At 50.1% G+C, this 24645-nt stretch overlaps 1 protein-coding gene across 1 annotated transcript; it reads right to left on the bottom strand.

The window, feature by feature from the left end:
- Positions 1 to 70: 70 nt before the first annotated feature.
- Slc15a4 (solute carrier family 15 member 4) lies at positions 71 to 21106 on the bottom strand. The gene is made up of 8 exons (XM_005080597.3): positions 20523 to 21106; positions 12268 to 12557; positions 8175 to 8343; positions 7772 to 7849; positions 7335 to 7503; positions 5408 to 5563; positions 4195 to 4353; positions 71 to 1207 (listed from the first exon to the last, which is right to left on the bottom strand). The coding sequence occupies exons 1-8, from the start codon at positions 21084 to 21086 to the stop codon at positions 1059 to 1061; spliced, it is 1734 nt and encodes a 577-aa protein (XP_005080654.1). The 5' UTR covers positions 21087 to 21106; the 3' UTR covers positions 71 to 1058.
- Positions 21107 to 24645: the final 3539 nt, after the last annotated feature.

The raw sequence follows: 24645 nt of genomic DNA on the forward strand, positions 1-24645 counted from the left end.
GAAATGAAACCCGCAGGGGGAAGCCAAACTCAAGCAGAATATGAAGAAATCACCCAGGAAGCTCTTGATGTCATGTTTGAGAAGCTTTTATAAAATGATACAAAATACAGCAACACACAGAACAAACCCCAGGTATGTCAGTAACGATACAAAGGTGGTAACCAGTCCAACAGCTTTTGGGCTTTCCCACTCACCCCCGCCTCCACCTTACCCTACCACTCACCCCCACCTCTAGTCTCACCCTACAGAGTCAGGTTCCAGGAGCAGATCTGCCTGGTGTGAGTCCAACCTCCTGCCAGCTGCTGGCTGATTTCAGTGAGGACATGGTGTCCTCAGGATCACTGATGCATGTGCTTAAAAAAGCACATCGGTAGTTCAAGAGCTAAGTCCGGCTGACCAAGGTGTCACACATCTGGGATCTTGGCACTCAGGTGGCAGATAGGAGGCAGACCCAAGTTTGAAGCCAGCCTAGTCTAATAAAGAGACCTCCCTTACCTCACTAACAAAACCTATTTTCGGATGAGTCTACACTACTGACCCAAAGACCTTGGCATCACCAAGACCTGTGACAATAAAGAGACTGAGTGGAGCAGATGCTGCTCCCAGGGGACCCTCTACCATCGACCACACTTTCATCTCTAAAGAGAACCCCTTACCCCTTTGATGGAAGTGCTTGCTAATCTTAAATAAAAAGGCGATGCTATGAGGAAGAAGTAACAGTATAAGGAATAAGGATGCCAGCAGCAGGACAGTGGCTGCCCACTCTCGGAGAGAGAGCACAGCTGGCTCAGGACTAGTAGAAACCTTCAGTGAGAGAAGCCACATTCTCAGCCTCATGCTTCTCCCCTGGCAGCCCAGTGCACAGGAGACATCACAGTAAGGCACTCGCCACACTCATCTGGGCCGAGGGAGGGGAAGCCAGTCCAGACAACATGCAAGTTCAGAAGTTGTGACACCAACGCTCCCTCAATGGGCCTGCTGACACTGCCCTTGCAGTTAGCAGGTGCTGAGGCCTTACAGTCTGCAGAACCTGTGAGTATGCTGGCTGGCTGGCTACATCAGGTCCTTGTACTGGCTGGTCCCCCATCGGCTCTGGCTCGCTGGCGGTCGTACTTCACGGACACGATGAGGAAGAGCAGCAGTGTAGCTCCCTGGATGGCAGCCAGCAGGAAGAAATAATAATGCAGGTGGCAGCTGTTGATGTTCCCTAGGAGTGAGCAGACGCATCCTGGTGAGTGCACTCCATGGACAGGGCACCTTCGCATGGGCTCTTGGCCACCTGAGAGAGCACTCTGCACTAGCCGCCTCCCTCCCAGGGGTTATCCCATCTGGGTGAAAGGAAGGAGGGAAGGCAACTGTCCTGGCCTCAGCTCTGACATGGGAAGATCGCCCTCAAGGTTGCGGAAGGCTTGTAAGGTCAGCTCTGACCTCTCGGAGAAGGTTCGTGATGGTAACTTGCATTCTGTCTCCTCCAGACAGACAATGTGGAGAGAAGCCCCCTGTTCCTGACTGCGTTGTCTAGGTCACGGCACTGCCTTCTGACATGTTCTCCTGTCACTCCACTGAAAGCCTCTGTCTATGTTCAGCACAGAGCAACGCTTCTGAGGACGGACTAAGCCCATACCTCATTTCTCTCATCAAATGCTGCAGGGTGCTGAGCACAGGCAGCATGAGGACATTACCTTCCTACTAGAGCAAGACAGATGTTTTTTCAGGTCTTAACTTTCAAGTCTCACACACTACCCAGGTAATCCTGACTGCTGTAATACACACACCTTGGTCTCACTATAAAAGCAGCAGCACAGGTTAGGACCACAGGCCATGGAGCTCAACAACTGGGCTGAAAGGTATGAGCCCATGGTCTCCACTGTGACTCTGCACCTGTAAGGACTCAGGGCTGTGAAGCAGTGCCAACTGCAATGCTATCCACTCGGCATGGTGGCTTCTGTAAAACACGGTTCCTCAAGAACCACTCAAAAGGTCCAGCACCACCACTACTCAGCACTGACCTAGGACCAAGATACATGACAGAGTGGCAGGATGACCACCTAGCTCCTGTCCCCATGAGCCACAGGTATCATGTCACCCGGGGGCTGTCAAGTAGCACAGCCATACTCTCGGTGACTTGTCTCGCAAAAGGGAACTGGTACACAGCCAGTGCTGTGGCTGGAAGCTGCTGCGCTTCCTGACACTTCAAAAGCAGGTTCTAGTGTTTATTCAGAAGGTGAGACTTCCTCCTCCTGACCTCTTTTAATAAGCATTAGGTTACTCTACACACCCTCTTACTATCTGAGCAGATGCTCATTAGCATCACATGTGCTCCCACAATACAGATATGTGCAAGATTCTGATCCAGAAGGGAGGACAAAGGCCCTAAGTCTGCCCTTAGGAAAGAGCCCTGTTACTCTGAACCTCACAGACCAAAGACTGATTCAGTCAGTAAATGGAAACTAGCTCTGCCTGCTCCCTTGTGGTCAGTGACACACTCATACTCCAGGACCTATCTCCTCTGTAACTACAAGAGATGGGCACTTGATGCAAAAATTACATGTACCAATGATGTAATTTTATGTGCAGTGTTGAAGCTGGCAGGACAAGTGGGCAGTGTGATTATGTTCACACTGTTAGCCCCAAAGCAGAAAGCATAGCACAGCTTACCAGGCACAGTCTCATTTGGGAATGTGCAGAGAACTCAAACATGGACCTATCACCCAAGAAGCAGCTGTCCTGGGTGGTCACAGACAGAACAACATTACAAACACAACAAACAGAAGTTGTGTTTCATCAGACTCCTGGTCCCCAGAAAAAGAAATGAGAGTGCATTTGCCTCCAGAAGGCCTGAGCAGCAATGCCCACCAAAGCTCTTTCATAAAGCAAACACTGGAAACACTAATGTCCATCAGGCAGAATGAACAAGTTCACTGCAACACAATCCTGTGAGGGAGCCTCTCAGAACATGGGGTGCTCGAGGCTGATTCTTGGGGAACAGAATGTGTCCTGTGCAGGGTCAGGGTAGTTGGCAGAGAGGAGACATGACAGGGTTCTGAGCTGACTGCACTAGAAGCACAGGGCCAGGAGTGTCATTCCCACTTAGAGTGGTCAGGTAGTATCCAAAGGGGCCAGAGTAAAACAGTGCAACCAAGGTCTAGGGAGCCCTGAGACCAGGGACACTACATAAGTTCTGGCCACACCCCTCTTCTGTAAGAATGCTAACGTGGGACAGGGGAGAGTGAGTGAGGGAAGGGCCGTACTTGGTGGGAGAAGGGGGTGCTGCTGGCCTGGAGCTACCAGGCCCTTTTACAGGAGGCATTCTTCTAGAGAGACCCACTCCAGTTATCTCTCCCCAGGCTACACCAGGCCTTAGTACAGCACTGACCCCACTCCACTGCCTGGAGAAAGTGAGAGGCTGCTGAGCACTATAATCAAAGGAACTCTCCAGAGGCTTAGGTGCAGCCCATCAGAAACAACCAGGGCCATTAAGACACTGGATTAGTGAATAAGGTAGGGAGTGGGAACCACCAAGAGCAGTCAACTATGCACACAATGTGTCTAAAGAACTGGAGTCTAAGCCAAGCAAGGTGGCTCCCACCTAAAACCCAGGCTTGGGAGGCAGAGGCAGCACTACTGCAGATGAGGAGGTGGTCAGAGTGATGCCGTGTCCCTTGGTGATATGGGGTGGGGAGTGGTGGGGTGGTACCTGAGTGGTAGCTGTACCATTTCCTTCACTCTGGCCCCTTCAGATACTATCTTACCACTGTCTCCTAAGTAGGAATGGCACTCCTGCCCTTTGAGGTCACCCTGGACTTCAGAGTGAAACCCTGTCTAAAACAAAGGATTGTGGACTGGAAGGATGGAGCCAAAGTTGTCCTTCCCATATGCACCGTGACAGCCACCTACCTATAATATATGCATATAGAATAGTAACTGTTTTAAACTAAACAACTAGAATCCTGATCTCTGTGATGACCCTTTGGGAAAGCCTGCTCCATGCAGGCTGACTCCATGGCATCCAGAACCAATGAGCCACTCCAGGGCAGACTGAGCTCTGCTGGACACAGCAGCTGACAAGGCAGTGCTACACAATGCAAACTTTAAGAACAAGGTTTGGGCCAATGGCGTCTTGGGACAGACTGGATTCTTCACACATCCTGCAGCAAGCACCCTGCTTTCCCACCCCAAACATCAGAATCTTACCAAAGTCTGTATGGCTGCTCATCCACCCAATGGCCTTGAGAGACACCAGGGCTAACAGTCCTGAGCCCACAAAGGACCCAATGCCAGAGAAGAAAAAGAAGAGTCCCATGATGGCGCTCTGCATGGACTTGGGAGCAGCTGAGTATGCAAACTCCAAACCTAGAGAGAAGGAAAAGGAGGCTACACTGAGATTACCTTGGTCACCATGAGGAACCAGCTTCCCAGCAGCACACACAGGCTCCACTGAGGTCTGAACACTCTCAGGATGACTGTCTCCTGGTTGGAGAAGTCAGGGCTGGTGCCAGCCACTTGTCCTATGGGACTCTTTAAAACACATCTTCTCAAGAAGTCAAAGTTCAGGGGCTGGAGAGATAGCTCAGTGACTAAGAGCACTGGCTGCTCCTGCAACGGACAGGGGTTCTATTTCCAGCACCCACATGGACGCTCACAACCATCTGTGATTCCAGTTCCAAGGGTCTGATGCCTTTTTCTGGCCTCCATGGGACACTATATGCATGTAGTGTACATACATACATACCATACACATAAAATGAGTAAATCTTAAAAAGTCAAAAGACTTGAATGTATCCTTGGGGGGGCGGAGGGGACTCTATCCATACAGACTCTGCTTCACAATCAACACAGCAGAATAGGTTCAAGCACCTATAAACTGAGATTCCCAGTGACCAGGTGGAACAAAGACAAAGCCCACCGTCACTAGTCACAGAATTCTGCCCGGGTTTGAGAGATGAGGCACTAACACGCTCCTCTTCCCCCCCTCCCCCGAACCTCACAGTTCCTCTCTTCCCACTGCTTCAGGAGCCCATCTACCCCTAATGCCTTATGCTCTGGAGTCTCATTAGTGACAGAGGCCCACAACAATAAGCTAAGTCAGGTTTGCTCCTTCTCGTAAGTCTGCAACAGCAGCTCTGCTGTGCTCTGCATAGAGGTTGGCTACACACAGGTCAAGAGGAAGCCTCCTACAGCCACTTCCCCTTCCTTCCTAGAGCACACACAGGGCAGGCAGGTCATGGACTCCTGAAAATATCTTAGGAAACACTGGTTTTGCACAAGAAAGGGCAGCCTCAGCCTGAGGATTACTATTTACTAACACATGGTCTAAGCCATAACCGCCTACCCCGCCCCACCCTCCAGCACCAGGACAAGGCATGCTACAGACAGGCCCAGATGCTACCAGCATTCACAGCCTCACCTGCTATACTTGCAAATATCTCACTGATGCCAATGAGCACATACTGTGGAACCTGCCACCAGATGGGCAGGTCAGCAGCATGGTACACCACACCGCCAATGGTCTGGTTGATGGTCTTCTCCTTCACCAGGTCCAGCCTTTTACTCTCCAGGATTCCTAGAATTGAGAGGCAGGTTAGTGGAGCCCTAATGCTGTCATTCAGCTAAGTCTGCAGTATATTGTAGGTATTTGTCAACAATTCTGATAGGTGCAAGAAAGGAGGGTGACCATGACAGCGCCTAGGCAGGTCACAGTCATGTCATCCACTGCTTCCTCAAAGTGAATTTTACTGATACTCACTATGTCTAGTTTAACCTTCAAGCGTTTGTGTGGATTACTTGTTCTGCTCATCTTTTTAAAACTGGGAGGATGCATGAGGACCTGCATGCAGCTAATGGGGGGGGGCAGCAGAGATACGTCCTTCATGGCATAACCACTGTGAAGTTACCCATGGTCCTGTAAGCAACCCAAGTCCCCAAAGACACCACCACAGGCACAATGCTGAATTAATCAATGTGCAGTCCTTCATGAACCAGTTCTCTAGACGAAGCTCGAAAACTTTCCTATGCAAGAAAATAAAACAGACTGTGGGCAGAACCAAAATGAAGCACCACATGTAAAGGGTCTAAGGTACCAGAAGGGCCAGCACAGCAGGATGTGGAGGGGAAACCTGGGAAACCATCACCAAGAACCTTAGTAACAAGTCTGTGCTACTTAAGGACTATGCCATGGTAAATGGCCCCCAAGCCCCCAACACAGGACTAATGATCTCCCTCAAGTCTGCAAAATGAACCATTACTAATATAAGCACAAACCTCAGTATCAAAGTAAAAAGCTGAAAAGTGGCAAGTGACTTTCAGATCAAATGGAGATCAAAGGGAGGTTCTGGGCCAGTGAGACATGTCAGTGGGTAAAGACGCTGCTGCCAAGCCCGATGACCTGAGTTTGATCCCCACAACTCACATGGTGGAAGAGAACTCATTTAGGTAAGGTGACCTCTGACCTGAACACCTCTACCTCCCCATGTACACAAAATAAAAATTTGAAAGTAATAAAAAGTAAACAACAACAAAACCCTACAGTAAACATAGGTAACGACAGGTAAATTCTCAGCATTATTATTTTTTCACTATTAAACAAGAAAGAGGGGCTGAGAAGATGGCTCAGCAGTTAAGAGCACTTGCTGTTCCTGCAGAGACTAGAGTTCTGTTTACAGTACCCATGAGACAGCTCAGAATCACTGGTTTCTGTAAGCCAGTGAAGCACCGTATCAGCGGCTGTGTCCTGCTGTGATGGCGGAGGCTGGTTCTTACACAGCTGCCGCCTTCAGCAGGGCTCAGCACCATGTTCCTCGGACCACAACTGTGTGGAAAGCCTTTTTTCCCCCTGCCACTATACTGCTTTTATAACTCAACATTTTCAAATATTAAGGAAGGCAGAGTACTCGTACTGAAGAGGTGACCAGACACCAGCCTAATTAGCAAACAGAAACAATGAGGGGATTGATTGTCTTAGGGCACTGTCCCTGGCAGAAGTCTGGTGAGGGACCCAAGGAACTAGCTCCTCAGTTGTTGAGACTTTTGTTGGGAGCTTCCCAGGAGCCTTAAACAATCCCACAAAACCTCATTCTTGATGCTAGGATACCTGGAGGCTCTAACAACTGTGAGATTCAAAAGCTTCCACAGAATCTCTTCCTCTCATGCCTACTGTCAGCCTGCAGCCCTAGGAGATGAAAGTTTGTCCTTAAATGACACGTGTTAAATGGACGTCAGAAGATGAAGAGTCACCAGCAGCTGTCCAGTGTCTTGAACACAATACATGAGCAGCTGCATGGTGTATAAGCCAAGCTGGGAGAGAGAGGAGAGAGGCCAAAGAGACGGTGGCTCACCCGCAGCGAAGGCAGAGCACATGACGAAGAACATCCCCACAGCAATCCTCTTCAGGGAGGATGGGAGCAGGCCATGCCTCCTGAGCACTGGGTCCACTAGCTTGTCCTTCAGCGGGATGAGCAGGAGGATGAGGACCGCATCGAACATGGTGAGCCAGGCTGCAGGCAGCTGCACAGAGCACAGCATTAGCTGCAGTATAGCAGCTCCCCAAACCACCCACATATGACCTCCAAGATGCTTCAACTAGAGCCACTGACTCACAATGGGTGTGTCCTGAGCTGAGGGAGGGGCTGAACCAGACAGTACTACTGTTTAGTGGCACTGGTTAACCCAATCTCAGCAGGCTGTAACCAATCAAGAACTAGTTCTAGTGGCAGTGTCCCAGCTACCTGGTGCAGCCACAGAAAGGAAGTCCTGTCACCTCCAGGTCTCTTACCGTGTGATGGGTGGTGGTGATACTTGAGATTTCTGGAATCTTCAAATGAAGACTCTGTAAAACATATGTGGTCTGCATCTGGATAAAGAAAGCAGATGATGCAGCTAAGCCAGCAGAGCCTCTTCAAGCCTCACACACCCTCCCTCCTCTAGCTGAAGAGGAGACACCACCTCTCAGAATCAGGCATGGCAATTACAGTCTCTTTGAGAAGAGCTGAGAGGCAACCAAATGAGAAGCTAGAGGGTTCAGACAAGCAGACACACCCCACTGTCAGCTGCCTCCTAGGAAGGCAAAGCAACCAATCTGAGCCCACGACTGGAAACTGTGGTGACTGGTGACTAACCCTAACCCTGCACTGCAGCACCTGCCACAGGCTGGGGAGGCAGCCACCTGCAGCACTCACTTGGAAGTACACTGTCCAGTAAGGAATCAGAGCCAAGAACACAGGCACGATCTTGACCAGGGCTTTCACATCTTCCACCTTGTCCTCTGTGAACGGCCCTCCTCGCGACATCTTACATGAATCAAACAGACTGTGTTTAGAAGATTGCTGAAAGACTCCAAGGCCTTCACTTTGGGAAACAAAATGAAGGAGTTAGTTTACTTCCACCCCCAGTGACAACACTCTGGTAACAAATCACTTCTGGGGTGGGAAAGCGGCTCTCTGTACTGCCCTGCTTAAGTCCTTCTGTGGCTAACTGGAGACTGCACACACAGCTTCCGTGGCTGACCACAGGGCCTTTGGACAAGGGCAGCTGTGTCTAATGACCCCACAGGGAGTGTATCTCAACCACGGGGCAGCCGTGCTAGCCAGCTGACAGCAATCCCTGTTTCTTGTGACGACACTGGTTTAATCACATAAGCAGACACTCAGGGACGAGAGGGTATCCTGATGGCAGAGAAAGCAACATCTCCCTCTGGGTGAAGGGGCAGTCTGAAGTAAAGAACCGTGGTAGGCACTACAGCAGGGTGATAGGGCACGCACTCCTTCACCTTTGTCACAAGCTGGGAAGTCCTATGAGGCTCTTATTGGCCCATTTCGAAGAGGAAGTTAGGACACAAACCAGACAAGAGCTGTGTCTAGATCCCAGAGTTGGGGTCAGGACTGGAGTGAAGCCTTCTTGGCTTACAGGTATATGCCTGGACACTCATACCTCATTCATAGCTGTGGGTCACATTCCAGAATACAATGAATGCCCCTGCCTCTCTGTCTGCAGTTTTTACAAAATGAGTGGGGCCCTCCAGATAGCATTAAGGTCTTTCCCAGCTACATAATACCAATATGGACTGTAGGAAACTATGTACTCCAGATCAAAATCAACAGGAGACACTCAACCCCACTGACAGTCTCCCAATTCCAGACACTGGAATGGCAGCTGTCTACACTGGAGTTTATAATCCTAGGCCCTATTTCACTGAACTGCCACATTTAATTTTTTTTCTTATTTTATGTGTGTGGTTTGCCTGTATGTATGTTTTGGCTTTGGAGACAGGGTCTCACTATGGAGCCCTGGTTGTCCTGGAACTTGCTACATAAACCAAGCTGGCCTCAAACTCACAGAGATATGCCAATCTCTGCTATAACTAAAACCATGTGCCAATACACCCAGCTTGCCTACATACATGTAAAGTGTACTGCACATGCGCCCTCAGAGTACAGAAAGGGGCAATGGATCCTCAGGAACCAGAGTTTTAGAAGACCATGAGTGGTGGGACCAAACCCAGGTCCTTGACAAAGATCAGCAAGCGCTCTTAACTGCTGAGCTGTCTCTCCAGCCCCTTATTTTTATCCTACAAAGCTGATGCTCTTAATCTGTATATTCTAAGTTCAAGAAGATCGATAAAACCATACCTTAGTATTTTAGCCAAATTCTGATGAAGTAGATACCTACTGCCTGCCCAGTACCACAGAGATTAGGTGTGAGGGACACTGAGTCACAGGTTCCTATACTTTATTTGTCTTCATTTGAGGACATCCCTAACTCTTCCAAATTCCTATTTATCTCAAGTCCCCAAGTACTTGATACAGGCACTACCTGTATTAGCGATGAGCACATCCCACTAATAAGATGTCTCTGAAACACATCGATGCCAAGAATCAAATCCCCTCGGCACCAGGGCTCTAAAAGGCCACTCAGAGCCCCTCAGTGTTGTGCTATCACTAAAATACTTTAAAGCTGATGAACCAGGTGTCTCTAAAGCAGTGGTTCTCAGCCTGTGGGTCACAACCCCCTTGGGGGTTGAAGGACCTTTTCACAGGGGTCACATATCAGGTATCCTGTATAACAGATATTTACAATATAATTCTTAACAGTAGCAAAAGTATAGTTTTTGAATGAAATAGCAATGAAAATAATTGTATGGTTGGGGGAGGTCAACACAACATGAAGAACTGTATTAAAGGGTTGCAATGTTAGGAAGGTTGAGAACCACTGGTCTGAAGCTTCCCAATCACCAAGTGAGGTGGCACATGTTTAACCCCAACATTAGAGAGGTTCAGTCAGGAGACACTCCTATACATATGAAGCCAAGTATAGAGTCAGTCTGAGCTATATGAGACCCTGTCTCAGAAAAAAAGAAGCTCATAGTCTACCTGCATGGCTAGTACTCTATGCTGTGACATTAAAAGAGCCCCACAGTCAGACAAGAGCCCATTGCTCCTCCCACAAAAGCTGTGACTCAGTTTTCCTGTACTTATGTGTACCCTATGAGTCCAGGCTCTGAAAGGCTAGGTGCACAGTACACCACCCTTGCATTGTCACAAGCTTCACACAAAGGCACTCAAAACAAGCCCCTGGGCCAACTCTATTATAGTATAATGATATGATGATGAGAACTCAGACTGTCAAGTCTCATCTACTATCAGCACCACGTCTTCCTCCAAATACATCAACCTAGAACACACATGGACAGAGCCAAGAGTCAGACCCATGAAAACAGCTGTGGCACTTCCTGGGCTCTTCAATCCCACTCCAAGCACCCCCAGGAGCACCATCAAATACTAGGTTGCTGAGAGCCTTGCATACCTCACTATATTGAGGCCTTACAACAATCCTAAGAGCTGTCCAGCTCCCCTGGGCAAACATCAACATTGGGCATTGTAATGTTTCTGAACCACCAGGTCTACAGCAAGTTCAAACAACTTAGCTGACTTTCCAACCTTTTCTGCTTACTTCTATCCCAAAGTCTTCCAAAGCTGAAGCTTAGAGGAAACTAGGCTCTCAGCATCACCCTTCCTGTGCCATGTCTGCACTGAAACCCACAGGTTCTGGAGTAATGCTGGATCCTAGCTGAAAGATTCTCATCAGTGCTATCTGCAAAGGGCTGTCGTGTGTCCATGGCTATAAATCTAGATTAGAAACAGCTATAGTCTGCAACACTGCTTTTGTCTGGCTAAAGAAAGGCCCTAGCAAATAGCAGGATCTGCTGGAGCTGGGTGACGTCTGGCTTTGCAAGTTCCTCAATGCTAGTTCCCCCTTTCTGGACAGGATCTGAAAGCTGACAGAGCAAACAGCCTTCCCAGCAGGTTCAAAGGAGGCTGAGACAGTCACAGTCAAATTTCACACAAGGGACTCAGGTGCCATCAGCAAAACCACAGTAGTCACTGTGTAGCTTCAGGTCTGCCACACAGAGGTGTCCCGCACCCCAATAATGAACATAGACAAGCATGGGCGGAGATGTGCACATTAGCCTGTAGAACTCTTTCACAACCAGAAAGCTATCCCACAGAAAGCTCTAAGGGCAAGGAGTCCATCTCTGCTCAGTAACTACTGGAAATCCTTAGGCTCAGCAAATCATCAGGAGGGAGCTGACCACCAAGGTCCGGGCACTTCCCTGAACTTTGGTTCTCTCTATGCTTTGACTGCTCTGGTGGCTAAAGTACTGCAGTCTGTCTTATGTCACAACCACAGTCAAGGGATCAGTTACACAGCAGACTGCAGAAAACACAGAAGTATCTAAGTCCTTCTTTGGGGGATTTCTGGACTTCATCAATCTGTACAGAGCAGGACCATGGGTCAGCACTGAGGCTGTGAAGCCCCACTCAAGTAAGAGTAAATGGGTCCCCAAGTGTATCTCAAGCAGCTATGTCTGTGTGCCCATCCATCAGAAAGTAGCTGCCATCTCTCTGGATGAGGGTACTATGCTGACCAAAGTGAGAGACGACAGCTTCCCTTAGAGATAAGTACTGACAACACACACAGCCTAAGTTCTCATTAACACACTTCTGTGTCTAAAGCACATGATATGTCTCCATGGTACCCTCTGCAAATCCCTACCTTCAAAATCCGCCACTCAGCAGCAAGGCATCCTCATCCATGCTGGCAGTGAGGAAGTTGGGCATAGAGTACTGAACTCAGGGTTCTGCTAGTTAAAAGGCAGGGTTTACACCACAAACTTTCTGAATGAAGTTGGCTTCGAGACCAGACACACAAGCTGCACACCCCAGACTTGAGCAGGTACTTTATCTGCAGGGAGGGAAAGATTGTGTGACTCACCCCCTTCTCCGCTGCCCACTTCTCTGGGAGCAGCAGCTGTAGGTCAGAATCCTGAACATGTCAGTGAAGGCGCTGCCATCAGGGGGCTTGGTGATGAAGACACTCTGGCCACAGAGGAAGACCAGGAAAGCGATGGCCACGCAGACAGTGGGAATCAGGTAGCCCGTAAGAAAGCTTACATTCTGCTGAATATAGGCAATGCCTCCTAACGACAGGATTGCTCCCAAATTAATGCTCCAGTAAAACCAATTGAAAAATCTCCGAGTCGCTTCTGGACCACGATCTTTGACCTAAAGTAACAGGGAAAAGAACCCATAAGAACATGTAATCCTCTACACTTTTCATTTATTCTCTAAACAGACAAGCTTTATTGTTTACAATAATTAAATGACCACCCAACCGCCCACAGCAGCTACAAGCCCTGTCACCACACCAAGCACCTGATCATCTCCTAGATGAGAGCAGACACAAAGTGTCTCAAAGTCCCTGCCCTGGCAGACAGTAGGACACAATCAAAATGCTGTGTACAGGTTCAGCCAGTCTCCTGACAAAAGCTATCTTGTACTCAATCACTCCAGGAGCTGGAGGCCTCTCCAAATGCCAGCAAGTCTTAGTGTTCAAAGTAAGCTGAGTACCTACCTTGAAGCCAGCAGGAATGATCCTTAAAATAGTTCCAGGACCTACAGCCCAGCCCAGCAGAATCATCATGTTGGATTACCAGGAGCCTGCACAGCACTGTTATATGATTCACCAGGCCTCACTGAACTTATCACAAGTACTATGAGGTCCTGCCAAGCAGGCTCTGGCCCTATGCACAGCAAGGTTTGCTCAGAGGCAAGGCACCACTCCTACTACATGGGGGCCCAAGTATCAGCATCTTTGCTAAGCCTACAACTAAGCACAGTAACAGTTACAATCACAAAGTAGCTTAGATTAGAAAGATTATCTACTGGTGCACACCTGTAATCCCAGCACTTGAGAGACAGGAGCAGGGGAATCATGAGCTGGAGACTGGCCTGAGCTACACAAAAGGTCTCAACAACACACTCGAGAAATGCTCAAAGTCAGACCCAAGCTGACTCTCCCCTTTAGGTGCAAACTCCCAGGCATACCTGCAGATCACACCAGGCTGGTAATTTCACATCTACAAAAACACTCTGAAGATAGGCCCAGTCCTAGTCAGCATCATTCTAGACAGTTTCCTTTCTCAAACTGTCTTAAGTAAACCCACATACAGACACCTGTCTTCTGGTGCCCAGAGCAATCTCACCTGCCTAATACCAAGCTTTAAATGGGAGCAAAGCTGCCAAGCACAACATGCAGTAAGGCTTTTACTTGGCACTCATGGTTCCACAGAGTATTTAAGATTTAGGTGAGGATGCAAACTATACCATCAAAACTGACCATTCTTGCCGGGTGGTGGTTCACATCTTTAATCCCAGCACTCATGAAGCAGAGGCAGGCGGATCTCTGTGAGTTCGAGGCCAGCCTGGTCTACAAGAGCTAGTTCTAGGACAGCCTCTAAAGCCACAGAGAAACCCTGTTTCAAAAAACAGAAACCAAAACAAACAAGCAAACAAACAAACAAAAACAAAACTGGCCATTCTTTGACAATTATTAAACTCCAAATAATAGGCACGATACTGGCAACTCCTATGTTTGAATTTGGTCAGATAGTTACAGTCACATCAAACTTAAGCTAGGGAGTAAACACAGGTCCTTGCAAATATTAAGTAAGCCCTTTACCACTAAGTGTCATCTCCAGCCCCCAAGTGAACCAACCAACCATAAACATTTTATTGTCCTACACACATGAGTTCAGAACAAAGGCCCCACTCTAAAGGCGGGCATCACTGTGACAGTTTATATTCAGTTTCTTACAGCAGAGGCACAATGTCTTTAAATGTTACTCAACAGTGGACACCAATGTCCATGACACAGTGGAGACACTCCAGAAGAAAGAAAAAACATGAGCCAAGAAACAGAGAAAATAAAACTCAAAGTACACTCACACATACTTTTTGTTTTGTTTTATTTTGTTTTTCGAGACAGGGTTTCTCTGTGTAGCCCTGGCTGTCCTTGAACTCAGAGATCCACCTGCCTCTGCCCCACCTCCAGTACTGGGACTAAGGATATACCACCACCACCCAGCTCTTTATATATATACTATACTTGTGTGTGTGTAAACATCACATACACATATACATGTCATTGTTTTCACAAACCTGAAAGGGAAGAGGCCAGTTTAAACAAAAAACAAAAACAAAAGCACCTCTTTGGAAATGGGATCAATTCCCCAGGCTGGCTTCAAATTCCTGGGCTTATATGATTCCCCGTTTCAACCTCTAGAACAGCTGGAACTACAGACATGTGCCACAATGCCCAGCACGCGACAGGAAACATTAGATACTAACTGAAATGTTCCAAGCCCTTTTCATTACACATCATAGGACCACATACATCTCCCCATATGCATTGATACAGCTCATCCTCCAAAATAGTAAGGAAAATTTCAATTGGCATGGCAGAACCCTAACCTTTACAGTCCTTCTGTTCCTTGTAAATTTGGTGGTCAACTGACTTCACTGTTCCAGGCTGCCAGGCCCAGCTGCTTCATAAATGGAGGCTTACTTTAGGGGCTCAGTAGCCACACAAACAGAACTGCTGCTGACTGAGCAGTCACATGCCTCTCTCTGCCCTTGGCCAAAGGCCACAGCTTCCCCATATACCAGTCGCATAACATCACCACATGCCCTGCCAAGGCTAAGCAAGCTCCCCATATCCCCGCCCCCGCCATGAAAACACTGTAGCCAAATGGAGAGTAGAGGCCGGCAGGCCAGAAGGAAGTATAGGTTTAAACTGGAGAATGGTGTTAGATTCACAGGAATCTAACCTCTCCCCATTGGAACAGACACCATCCTGGGTGTCCTGACTCATGCTTCAGCATAGTGCCAGCACTCAGAATCTCTGCTGAAGCAAAGAATGCCTACAGTCAACAAAGGAGCCTGACTGGAAACTAAAGCACACCACAAAGGCAGTGCTGTCTGCTCTACCTGCACGGTAGCTTCTTTCGCTTAGGGCCTCAAGTAACCCAGGCTGGGCTCCAACTCCCCATGTAGCTGAGGCAGGCTTCAAACGCCTGATCTTCCTGCCCTGCCTTCCAAGTACAGGAATCCCAGTGAGCATGTAGCACTCAGCTCACTACTTCTGATGTCACCAACCAAGAATGAGCAGGACCTTTGGCAACTGGTAAGCACCAGGGAAAGCAAAGGGCAAATTCTGCCTTAAAATGAACCACCTTTGAGAGTGACTATTTACACATTTGCACTACTCACTTTGAAGTGACCTCGTACTCCTGCTCACAGCCACAGCCCAGCCCATCTCTCACATGAGAAAGGCACTCTGGCAGCACCAGACAGAGAAGCAGAAGCACTTTAGAGACAGCAGCAGCACACCCCTCTAACCGGGAAGGGCCAGCAAGAGCTGACCCAGACAGAAATCATCGGCACAGTCATCTGCCTTCCAGTCATCTGGCTTCTGCAAAGGCTCAAGGGAGGCCTGGAAATCTCCCTCAAAGAACAGTCAGTCATGAGGCAGCACACACCAAGTGCCTCCTTAAGGACCCCAGCTACCTGTAAAGATGTAACTTACAGGTCACAGGATGACAAAGTGTGGCCCACGGTCTCTTATTTACTCAGATCTGCAAAGCCACCACTGCCCTGCCAGATGTCCAGCATCCTTCACTTACTGCTGCGTTCCCAACACCCCTGGGAACCTAACCTCTTGCTGTGGGTGAGGAACATGTTCACAAAGACAGACCACACTAAGCTCAGCAGAGGGGCCACACCTTACTTTTCACTTCAACATTTCAAAGTTACAGGAAAGCTGAAAACAACGTAAGATGTACCCTTCTTGCCTATCTTTAGCTCTATTTTTTCTGTTAAAACCATAACATCCTGGGCCAACGCAATGAGATGGCTCAGCAGGTAAAGGCATTTTCAGCCTGTTTGAAAACCTGAACTCCATCCCAGAATCTGAATGACATGAGAGAGAACTCACTCTTGCAGGCTGTTCTGACCTCAACATACACATCATTACCATGTAGACAGACAGACAGACAGACAGAGACAGACACACTCATGCATGTGCGTGCGCGAATAAAAACAATCAGAGGCAGGTAAATATCTGTAAATTCAAGGCCAACTTAGTCTACAGAGTTCCAGGCCAGCCAGGGATACAGAGAGAGACCCTGACTCAGAAGCAAACATGTAAACAAGAGTGTTGATCCCCCTTACACACACACACACACACACACACACACACACACAACTTTGACTGAATCTCCTAAAAACACTACTCTTCTACATAACAAAGGTACAACCACACCTAAGAACATCACCCCCACCATCTCATGTGCGGTCCATAGTTCAATTATCCTAAGCACCCAAAACAAAGGCTTTAAAAAAGACAAGTGGGTGGGGTACACACACAGGAAATCTCAGCACTCAGGAGGCAGCAGCCGGAAGATAATCATGAGTTTGATGCCAGCCTGGGCTACACATGGAATTCTAGGCCTGCCTGGTTACAGGGCAAGAGCAGAGCTCAAAAACCAAACCAAATAAAAAAAGCAGTGGAAGCCCAGTATGGTGGCACACACTCCTCACAGCAGCAGCATTCAGAGGCTGACATAGGTCTGGAGGACTGTCTGGGCTACTTGGTGAGTTTGAAGGCAGCATGGGTTACACAGAAAAGCCCCAGGCCAAAAATTAAATAAATAGCCAAGGATGGTGGGGGACAGACATGACTTGGGCAGAGGCAGGAGTATCAGGAGTTCAAGGTCATCTTCTATTAGTGAATTAGAAGCCAGCCTAAGCTACACTGAGACTCTGTCTCAAAAATATAGCAAAATAAAACAAAAATCCACAAACAGAAAATCAAACCAAACCAAACTGACCACACCCAAAGTGGCTGTCAAGTTTCTCTAGGGTTCTGGCATCTAGAAGGGTCTCTTCCCCAGATAGTGGCAAGTGTGGAGATACTGGAGACAATTCCAATTACTCTGGGGAAGAGCACCTATTCTTAGCTATAGTGAAGTATACACACTGGGACTCAGTCAGTGACCCTCACAGGAGCCATTCATACGTCTGTTAAGGGGTGCTAATCAATGATCAACTATCTACTGGAGAACACTGACTCCAAGACACACTGCACTCAATCTGCTCCCTCAGCACTTTCTGAACAGCTGGGCCCTGAGACAGAGAGACAGTCACCCCAAGCATACTATAATCAAAGCTTCTCAAACCGTGTGTGTGTGTGTGTGTGTGTGTGAGAGAGAGAGAGAGAGAGAGAGAGAGAGAGAGAGAGAGAGAGAGAGAGAGAGAGAGAGAGAGAGAGAGAGAGAGAGAGAGAGAGAGAGAGAGAGAGAGAAACCTGGCAACAGTAACAGATATCTAAATGCACAAGGACCAAAGCTTATTCAGAATCAAGTGAATCAAATGTGCAATGGACCCGAGATGTTCCTGGCAGTGCTTGCTCTGTGATATCCGTCCGTCTTGATTCTGCACAAGTACCACCCACACTTTACACTTCACACTGGCACAATGATGCCTGACACTCCCTGGCTAGATTATGGGAGTATCGTATAGGCTATTCCATAAAATGAGCGGCACTGTTTCCTCTACATATAGAACATTTTTCTGCTCTCACGGAAGCACAATGGCTTAATTTCAAGCAGCCAAGACTTGGAATATTTTCCTACCAGCCATCACATCTCAGCTTTCAAGGATGGAGCATGGCTTTGGACTGCATCAAGTTGTGCAAACACTCATCTTGTTACTATGCAAACTGGACTTCATCTTTAATAAATGGTTGTTATTCATACAGCAAAGAACTGATTTGAAACAAATTTATGACTTGGCTGATATCAGTTAATGTTTCATTTGGACATCTATTTTAGACTCTCGGAGTCACGTAAGTTCTCAGGTGAAAGGGGGCTGTGAGTGCAAAGTCTAAAGAACCCTGCGTACACCATGAAGCTCAAACCAGGCCGACACGGAGATGCTTACTCAGAGGTATACCTTGCATGGTATGGCCCAGCTTGCTAACTTATTTTCCTGTTGCTGTGATAAACACCACATTGAAGGCAACTTAATACAAGGAAGGGTTTATTTTGGGCTTAGAATTCCAGAGAGATAAGAGTCCATTATGGCAGCAGACATGCTGGCTAGAGCAGCAGCTCCGATCTCAAATAAAGCCCACACCCCAGTAACATACTTCCTCCAGCAAAGTCACAGCAAATCCTCCCCAATCACTAACTGGAGACTAAGTATCAAATTGTGAGGGCCATTTCACCACACCTAGGCTTAAAGGACAGAGATAATGTGCTTTTGACCCTGTGTCTTCACGGTGTACTAGTGACAGAGACCAAGGCCATGAGTCTGGGCTTGGAACTGCCCCTGTGTGAGAAGCACCTTTCAGAATTCTAAAGTGGCAACTACTTCTTTTGTTTATATTTTACTTTTATGACCCACAGTAGTGCTCTGCTGCCCATAATAGCCTAGAACCATATTGTCTGAGTTGGCTTTAAGCTTGTGGAAATCCTTCCCGCCTCAAAATAGTATGCACTGAGATTACTGCTACTTCTATTACAGTTGAGATGTGTGAGATGTGTCCTCACTGAATTGGTCAACTTTATAAAACCCTGTAAACAAGGTTTCTGAACATGGCCCGGTCCTACATTCATGGTGCTACTCTCTGAGCAAACGATTTCACCTTGGTGACTTACATTGCAGGCACTCAAGGATCACTTCAGTGCTGACACCCAGGGCTCACCTTCCCTGCAGCTCACAAATAACCCTGGAGCACTCCCTACTGTCCTCCTCCCTCGTCTGAGTCCACCCCTTTACTCGAAGCCACGCTCCTCAGACCGGCTACAGCCAGAGCCGTGCTCTTGCCCACTCTCTACGGCAGCCCTGCAATCTGTCTGCAATGGAACTGCGTGTGTTGGGTTTTAGGAGACAACTGGCCTCTGACTACTCAACTGTACAAGTCTAGGGGAGTCAGGGGGGATGAGTAAGCAGGAAAGAGCAGGACCTTAAAAAGCCTTATCCACAGAGCCTGCCACTCAAGCCCCACATAATTTCCACTGCTTACAAAATACTTTATTTGCCTTTGACCGCTAGATCCATTCTTAGCCCGAGAGAGCCCTAAAAAGGGGAAGCTGATCAGATGGGGCGCCCACGCACTAGCAGATCACTTCTGCTCTCCAAAGCTCTGGCTCCTCCTCTCTCTCTTGGTCTGGGTGGTCAGAGCAGCAGCGTGACACTGAGCGTTCCTACACAGCCCACTCCAAAACTCATTTAAAACAATGAAGACGAAAACTAAGTGCTTGCCCAGAAGTTTGTAAATGGAAAACTAGTGCCGTGACAGTCCTTGATACATGCCTGTCCTCCAACTCTCTAACAACTTCAGCCTTTTTTCCCTTCAGATCTCAACTCAAATGACCTCACCATTAGAAAAGCCCCTTCACTTTAAAACCCGCCCTGGCCATCACATGACACATATCACCTTATTAGGTGAAGCCCTTCCTAGCACCCAGATCACGCCCTCAAGGGCTTCCACCCACACTAAAAGCCAAGTTCCCCCAGAGCAGAGGGTGGGTGTGGTTCCCTCCCCTCCTTCAGTCCCCTACCAAATGCGAGGGCAGAGGTGGATACAGGTTCCTGCGGGAGAGTGGGAGGCTCCCTCTGTATCAGTCAAGGACCTCCTTCGAGGTGGGGAATGAGGGGGCGCACTCATGGGCTTCCTTCCCACCTGGATTAGAAGGAGCCTTGCTCTCCCCCTACCCAGCCGGCAGGTGCTGGGGCAGATGGATTTCCTCCCCACTCTACAAGGAAGTCCCATCAGGACAGGTCTCAGAGGCAGGTGACCCTCTCCGCACTACAAGAGAGCTTCCCTGACCAGGAAGGCTTCCCTCCATAGCCTTAATCTTTCCTAGACGTGAGGTGCAGGTGAACGGGTTGGGGAGCTTGGTGGGCAGCTCCCCGTCAGTCGCGCAGTCAAGTGAGGGGTGTGTGTAGGTTTAGGTATCATCAAGTGGGAAACCCTGGGGCTCGCGCAGGTACGCAGAGTACCCAGGCGGTCCCCGAGTCCTCGGCGTAGGGCACCCGGTGCAAAGTCAGGCATCGGCTCGGGTGGGCGTGGGGCACCGCAGGTGCAGGCGCTAAACAGGGAGGACAGGGACGGGCCCGGCTCACCTGGTCCGCGCCGAAGGGCGTGATGTTAGCCTTGACCGTGGCCACACCGAGTCCCACGAGCACAAGCCCCGCGAAGGTGGCAGGGGCGCAGCGGCGCGCGGCGGCATAGGGACACACCGCCGTCCCGTTGGGGAAGGGTGCCGAGCAATTGCGGACGAGCTCGGGGGTCGGGTCCCCGCAGAGCGCGGCGCGCGAGCGGGGCGCGGCCAGCAGCGGGAAGGCAAGCATGCCCAGCAAGTAGAGCGCCAGGCTGAGCAGGATGGCGCGCGCACGGCCGAGCAGCGCGTCGGCGAGCCAGCCCCCGAAGGGCGAGCCCAGGTAGGTGAGGCCCATGAAGAGCAGCAGCGCCTGGCTGGCCTGCGCTCCCTCCCAGTTGAACGGCGCGCCATTCAGGAACAGCACCAAGTTGGCCGTGACGCCGTAAAAGGCGGCACGCTCCAGCAGCTCGGTCAACAGCACCGCCCCGCACGCCGCGCGCCGCCCCGCAAACACTCCGGTCGTCGCCGCTGCCGCTGCCGCCGCCGCTCGCCGCGAACCAAGAAGCGGCGCCCGTTCACCCTCCATGGTTAGCTCCCTGAGGGCCGGGTTGCCGGAATCTCGCGAGAATGCTCTCCCGGCTTCCTCTCTATTGGGCAAGAGGAGGACTTCCGGTCCCGCCCCGGAAGTGGGACAAACGCGTGGCGGCTTGTTTGTTGCAGGGAATGCTGTGTGTACTGCAGTTTCCCATTGCTGGAATTGTTCCGCGGGGAAACTCGAGCTCTGTGCTCCAAGTTTCCGGCACCAAGGTGGTGTCCTAATCCAGGTGACCCGTGCCTAACTCTCCCCTGCTTCCATCTTCTCAGGTACCGGGGTGGTCAAGTCTAAGCCTTAGTCCTCTGACAGTCTCGGCGTTCTCTCCCTAGCCTCCAGCTTTTCTCTCTCTTCCCTCTCTGTGTTCAGCTGGAACCCGCAGCTAACCCCTGCTAGATCCAGCCCAGTGGCGATCCTCCCTCTCCAAACCCGCCAAAAGAAAGTCCAGTTCTGCGGTGGCTCCCGCCCTAGCAGCTGCTGGTTACTTAAGACCCCCCGCCTAGAAGCTGTCGTACTTGGACACGAACCCAGCTTGTGGAGGACCGGTCATCACCCCGTGCCTCCAGGGTATTTAAGTCCTTTCCTTTAGACTGGCCGTGGGATTTTTCTCCTGCCCTCTTCTCCCGCCTCATCTCTTGAGGACTGGAGGATCACCTGGGAGTGCTTTGTCCAAATAAACAGTTCCTTTACTTGCTAAAATTCAGCTCGATCTGGCTGACTGTGTTGGCGGAGGCACCTGTGGTCTTGGTGCCAGAAGCCCCGGAAGGAGTTGATTGAGCCTTCAGCGCTGGACAGACCTGGGTCACCGGCCACGTGGGAGGCCACTCTTTATTTTTTTATCTTCCTCTCTGGCAGACGGGATCTCCGCGCCGGCAACACCGATCCGTTTTGGAGCAACGACCATCTTCGATGGATGCATTGCTCTAGTCTTCCGTCTCTGGCACAGGCTTGGAAATGGGCAGCTGCTGGTCTAAACGCCACCGTCATTCACCCCTGGATTGTCTACTGCAAAATTTATCCAAATTGGGTCTGTCTGACGCCTTATGTCCAGAACGCCTGATTGCCTTTTGCGCTATGACCTGGCCTCTTTACGCTCTTGATAACCAGTCAAGATGGCCACCAGAGGGAACTCTTGACTGTAACATCCTCCGTGATCTGGAGAATTTCTGCCGGCGTGTGGACAAATGGTCTGAGCTCCCTTATATCCAGGGTTTCTGGGTTCTGCGCTCCAGCCCCTCCATCTGTAGCCGGTGCCCCACAGCCAAGGTTTCGTTGGCTAGGGTTGTGGGGCCTCCAGACCCCCGTTTATCTGGGGACTTGGGCCCTGACCACTCCACGGTGTCACCTGAGTCAGACATCTGCACCCCTCCCTCGAACCCCGTCTCCCCCTCCTACACTGCCACATGCTCCGTTCAGTGGCCATCCGTCCCTTTACCCACCCCTATCCCCTTCTCCCCACTCTGAGACAAAGGTCAAAGGCCAACTTCCTTCCCCTTACCCACCTTCCTCTCTCCCCCTCCCCTCTCCTGCCTCTCCTCCTTCCCTATCCCCTCCCCATTCTTCAGTGTCGGAGCCTGCACCCAGGTCCCCATCCACACACTGGCCTACCCCCCCTGAATCCCCCCAGGTGCTCTCTCATGCTCAGTCCCAGCCAACCCCTGCCCTCCTCTGCCTGCTCCAAGAGGTGCCTGCTCCGAGAGGAAATGAGGAAATTGTTCGAGTCCATGTCCCTTTCTCCCTTCAGGACCTCTCGAAGATAGAAAAGCGGTTGGGGTCCTTCTCTGATAATGCTTCTGTCTATATCAGGGAGTTCCGTTTTCTTTTCCAAGCCTATGACCTGACCTGGCGTGACCTCTGTGCCATCCAGGCCTCCACTCTGACTTCCGTGGAGCGAGGGTGGATTCAGGCAGCAGCTAGACAATATGCCGACCAAACCCACCTAGTGGACAGTAGGGTCCCAGTGGGCGACGAGGCGGTGCCAACTACGGAACCCCACTGGGACTATCAGTCAGGTCAGGATGGCCGCCAGAAGAGGGACCTCATGGTTCGCTGCCTCCTTCAGGGCATGGAGATGGTCTCAAAAGAAATTAATTTTCATAAGCTCCAAGAGATTACACAGCGAGCTGATGAATGTCCAGCTGCTTTCCTAAATCGACTTAGAGAGGCCATGGTTCAGTATACACACCTTGAGTCAACCTCCACAGTGGGCACCATAATCTTGGCCATCCATTTCATTTATCAGTCATCACCAGATATTAAGAAGAAATTAAAAATGGCCCCCAAGCCCCCATACATAAGTTGCTGAGGATGGCTTTTAAGGTGTTTCATGCCCGAGAGAAGGCTCGACTGCAAGAGAAGGGTATGCTCCAAGCTCGTGCCTGGGCAGCTGCCCGGAGGCCATCAGCACCCCCACAAGGGGGCCAAGGGAAGTCCACAAGGCTCCATCCTAAGGGAGCCCAGCCAAAGTCAAGCCCACCAGGGCCCTGCTTCAAGTGTGGCCAGGAAGGCCATTGGTCCCGGTGCTGCCCTGACCCTCAGCCACCAGCGAGGCCATGCCCCATCTGCAGGCAGCCTGGCCACTGGAAGTCAGACTGTCCCTTCGGAGTTCGTCCTCTGCCACGCCACAGAGGTCCAGCCTCACCAGCACACGCATCTGAGACTTGTAGCCCTGGAGCTCCTCAGCCTGCTGGAGGACTGAGGAGACTTAGAAGACTTCCATCCCCCTCGCTGAGCCTAGGGTAACGCTCCAGGTACCAGGTGAGTCCATGACCTTTCTGGTGGACACAGGAGCTACCTACTCTGTCTTAACCTCTCATTTGGGTCCCACGATTCTCTCGCCAGTTTCTGTCCCCGGGGTGGATGGGACCTCCTCATACTTTTTTTTTCTAGTCATATACCTATACCTCTATACCTTTGTTCTGTACCTCCGCTTGGCTGTGATAGCCTCAGCTGCTTTGGGGCCCCCCTCAACTTGACCCCCACACTCCTCTCCTGCCTTCCATCTTCCCTTAGTTTCCTCACAGGTCCCTACCCCAGGCTGTCCTGTCCCTACACTCCCACATCCTGTTGACTCTCAGATACGGGATATCTCCACCCCAGTGGTTGCTACTCATCACCAGCCAGTCCTAGTTCCCCTTGAGGACCCTTCCCTCTCCCCTTCCCGGCCCGAGTTTCCTATTTCTGAAACCCACCGCTGAGGCCTTAAGCCCATTATTTACCTGCCTTTTATCTCAGGGACTTTTAATTCCTACCGACTTGCCCTGCAACACTCCCATTCTCCCAGTGCGTAAGCCCTCCTCTGGTGCTTACTGATTAGTTCAGGACCTCAGCCACCTCATTAATGAGGCAGTTACTCCAGTCCACCCAAGGGCCAACAACCCATCACCCTTCCTTCTAACATCCCTCCTTCAACTTCCCGCTTTACTGTCCTGGACCTGAAAGATGCCTTTTTTATGTCCCTCTACACCCTGGCTCATGCTTTCTCTTTGCCTTCCCTCACCTGGGAGGACCCTGACACCTGGTCTCCAGACAGCTCACATGGACTGTTCTCCCT

Source organism: Mesocricetus auratus, unplaced genomic scaffold, assembly GCF_017639785.1.
Source record: "Mesocricetus auratus isolate SY011 unplaced genomic scaffold, BCM_Maur_2.0 Super-Scaffold_100025, whole genome shotgun sequence".
In the NCBI taxonomy this organism is placed as follows: Eukaryota; Metazoa; Chordata; class Mammalia; order Rodentia; family Cricetidae; genus Mesocricetus; species Mesocricetus auratus.